We start from the raw sequence: 4014 nt of genomic DNA, 5'->3' as shown, positions 1-4014 counted from the left end.
ACTGTCAGTCTTTATTTTCTGAAACTGTCATGTGTAATTTGAACCAAGAGTAAAATGGAAACTGTCCCACTGCAGACCATGTTGATATAAATGGGAGGATCTTCACTCTTAAAAATCCAGGCTTGTGTCAGACTTTACACATAAACTGAAACAAACAAATCCAAGTTTGAAGAATAGTTTTATTGTTGGTTGTTGAAATATTTAATATTAATATTAATACAGCAAGTCATATTTTCAATGTAAAGAGATAAACACCGGACATATGACCTCTCCTTGGACTTCTACTGTGTCATTGCTGTCTGCAGTTCCTGCTTTAATGATGCACTGCAAATCCAATTGCAGTTCCCACTTGGAGCCACTGCTACAGCGTGTGGCCTGCTTCTCCTCTGACCCAGGTCACTGCTTTATTTGAAACACTTCCTGCCCTCTCTTCTTCCCACCAGCACTAAGACTGCAAGTGTGCACAGGTGTACATAGGTCTGACTGATCCTAATCTAAAGGGCTTTAATCTCCTGTGAGAATAAGCTGAGGATGCAAGATGCCGAAGCATGATCCAGGCCGGCCCGCTGCAGGGTGCTCAGTCCTTTCCTTCTGTGTGTGTGTGAATAGAATATTAGTATTATTTAATTAATGGAATGATTTACTCTTATTTGATTTCTCATACCAACACCAAATACTGTCAGCACAAGGATTATCAGTGATGTGGTGCAGAATGCACACTGAACTACTGTAATAGGTGCATAATGGATGAACACCGACCAGTTTACATCTCACAGATACGTGGGTTTAAAAGTCAAAATGAGAATAAACAAAACAAACACAACAGGCAACACAAATATGAAGGAAATTAAATTGCAAACAATGTCCAGCTGTGTGTATATTTAAGACAGTAAAGATGTGATTACTGATCAGAGGGTTTCACTGCAACACCAGTAAAATTTGTTTCTTTGTGTATTTTGTAGTGCAGCACACAACGTTCAGTACACAATGTTCTGGCACATTTAGAGCCATGTGCCCGCAGCCTGGGAACTGACGTGTAAGAGCTATAGGAAAGCTTATGAAGTGCAGCAGCAGAGAGCAGTGCCGCCCTCTGTCTGAGTTCGGTACTCCTGCTGCTGACAGTCAATTCAGTTCAATTCCCTTCAGCTTTATTTATGTGGCACCAAATCACAACAACAGTTTCCTCAGGGCGCTTTTACTCCTCATTAAGAACCAGGAGTAAATGTGGGACTAAGTTAGTTTTAACATCAAGATAAACTGTGAATTCCTGCCTGTTGGCTATGATATATAAATCTATCTATCTATCTATCTATCTATCTATCTATCTATCTATCTATCTATCTATCTATCTATCTATCTATCTATCTATCTATCTATCCATCCATCCATCCATCCATCCATCCATCCATCCATCCATCCATCTATCTATCTATCTATCTATCTATCCATCCATCCATCCATCCATCCATCCATCTATCATCTATCTATCTATCTATCTATCCATCCATCCATCCATCCATCCATCTATCTATCTATCTATCCATCCATCCATCCATCCATCCATCCATCTATCATCTATCTATCTATCTATCTATCTATCTATCTATCTATCTATCTATCTATCTATCTATCCATCCATCTATCTATCCATCCATCCATCCATCCATCCATCTATCATCTATCTATCTATCTATCTATCTATCTATCTATCTATCTATCTATCCATCCATCCATCCATCCATCCATCTATCATCTATCTATCTATCTATCTATCTATCTATCTATCTATCTATCTATCTATCTATCTATCCATCCATCCATCCATCTATCTATCTATCCATCCATCCATCTATCATCTATCTATCTATCCATCCATCCATCCATCCATCTATCATCTATCTATCTATCTATCTATCCATCCATCCATCCATCTATCATCTATCTATCTATCCATCCATCCATCCATCCATCCATCTATCATCTATCTATCTATCTATCTATTTGTACAAACACACTTTATTTCTTCATATGTTGTCACGTTGTTGTCAGCTGCTACTTGGACTGTGAAAAATATAAAGTAATGTTAAATATCACAGAGGCTCACAGAGTTTATTGTGAAATCTAAACTGGCTCTAAGTGGTTATAAATGTATTTGGCAGCCAGATGACTTTAATGTCACAGTGAATTACAGTTTTTCTCGATTGGTTTGGCTCATTTCTTGAAACCGAGATGACATTCTCAAAACCATAAGGTCATTTGGCCAAACAGTCTTACAGTGCTGCCCAACATTATAGCTCACTAGCAAAATCAAATATCTTTCCCCAAACTCTTCGTCCATGCTTCAAAAGCAGATTCCTTTCCCATATAAAAGGTCAGTACAGTCAAAATAGCACAGATCCTTCTCAATTGCCTTGGCACATGTGCATTCATTTAGTGCTTTTGTCAGAATAACCTGGATGGTTTAGCACAACACCATGGATCCCCTGCAAAAGCTCATATCTCTCCCAAAAGAGTTTATCCATGTGTCAAAACTAAATATCCTTCCCATATAAATAGTCAATGCCCCCAAAATGCATTATACCTTTGGCATTGTTTAAGCACTGCAAGTCAAAATGCTTAGACGTTTTGTCACTGAGGCACAGGTCTAGCAACAGAATACCACTATGAATAAAACCAAAAGATTTTACAGTAAAATCAGCCTCCAATAAACCACTCATACTCAAGGAAACTGTAAACATTTTTATTCGTACAAAGAAATGTTAACATTAGAGAACATACTGTGAAAAGAAAACATATACAGGATTCTGTAAATGTGAACAGTTATAAACACAAACAAAAAACAAAAAAAACAAAAAAACCTCTAGCCTACCATACTGTAAATAAAGTTTCAGAACTATAGTACAGTAATATTTTCAGTGGTCGCCATTGTCACCCTCTCTTTCCTGGCCACCATCCTCATCCTCCTGGCCATCGACGCGCTGCTCTCTGTCAGGCCATAAATTCTCATCCACATCGCAACGGATATTTTCTCGTGCGATGCAGCGAAGGAAGAAACGGCGTGAATGTCTCAACCATCCCCTACATTGATCCCCTGTGATGTCCTCACATGCAGCATCCATTGCATGCAGCAGGGCCCTCTGGTCTTGAGCCTGATGCTCATACACCCTCCACCTCCAAGCTGAAAAAAACTCCTCAATTGGATTTAGGAAAGGAGAGTAAGGTGGAAGAAACTCCATTAGCATCCGGGGATGGGTGGTGAACCAGGTTCTGATGCGTGGGCCGCGGTGGAAGTTCACATTATCCCACACAATGACATAATGTGGTAGCTGAGGTCCTTCTACACCTCTCTCATTTTCTGGGATCAGATCAGTATAAAGGTGGTCCAAAAAATTGAGGAGCTTTTGTGTATTGTAGGGCCCTAAACTGGGAATGTGTGTGGCCACACCTCTTTCTGATATAGCGGCACACATTGTTATATTTGCTCCTCGCTGGCCTGGGACATCCACAGTGGCTCGGTGGCCAATGATGTTACGGCCACGCCTTCGACCTTTGGCCAGGTTGAAGCCAGCTTCATCAACGAACACTAGGATGTGAGGGGTTTCGTTGCCTTCTAATGCCATTATTCTCTACAATAGAATAGAAATAAATCTAATCAGTCAAGTAGAGACAGATACTACAGGGAGGATCTAAAGTACTGTACAAACAGGGAGTGGAAAACTGAAGACAATTTCTAGGCAAAATGCTCTAGTCACACAAAGCTGGATTCTGAAGGTGAAAAGGATAACGCAAAACAAATAACAGTGGTAACCATGTCTTACTGTAATAGTGTTACAATGATAGACAACCAGTAGTTGACTGACATGCACATACTGGTACAGCAGCCCTTTCACTCTGTCAGAGTGTCGGGGGAAATTTCCCAAATAGAAGGCTGCCAAAGTAAAACAGAGACACAGTGAGACAATATAATCAATCACATGTACATGGGTGAACGCTCGAGAGAGAGTCACACCAGTA

The 4014-nt window shown here is 40.0% G+C and overlaps 1 protein-coding gene across 1 annotated transcript; it reads right to left on the bottom strand.

Annotated features, from left to right (window-relative positions):
• Nucleotides 1-2193: 2193 nt before the first annotated feature.
• Nucleotides 2194-3870, bottom strand: LOC112843255 (uncharacterized). Its single transcript, XM_025901507.1, has 2 exons — nt 3861-3870; nt 2194-3626 (listed from the first exon to the last, which is right to left on the bottom strand). The coding sequence occupies exon 2, from the start codon at nt 3618-3620 to the stop codon at nt 2913-2915; it is 708 nt and encodes a 235-aa protein (XP_025757292.1). The 5' UTR covers nt 3621-3626; nt 3861-3870; the 3' UTR covers nt 2194-2912.
• Nucleotides 3871-4014: the final 144 nt, after the last annotated feature.

Source organism: Oreochromis niloticus, linkage group LG20, assembly GCF_001858045.2.
Source record: "Oreochromis niloticus isolate F11D_XX linkage group LG20, O_niloticus_UMD_NMBU, whole genome shotgun sequence".
Classification (NCBI taxonomy): domain Eukaryota; kingdom Metazoa; phylum Chordata; class Actinopteri; order Cichliformes; family Cichlidae; genus Oreochromis; species Oreochromis niloticus.
Note: the sequence above shows the minus strand (reverse complement) of the source record. Positions and strands in the feature narration are given on the sequence as shown.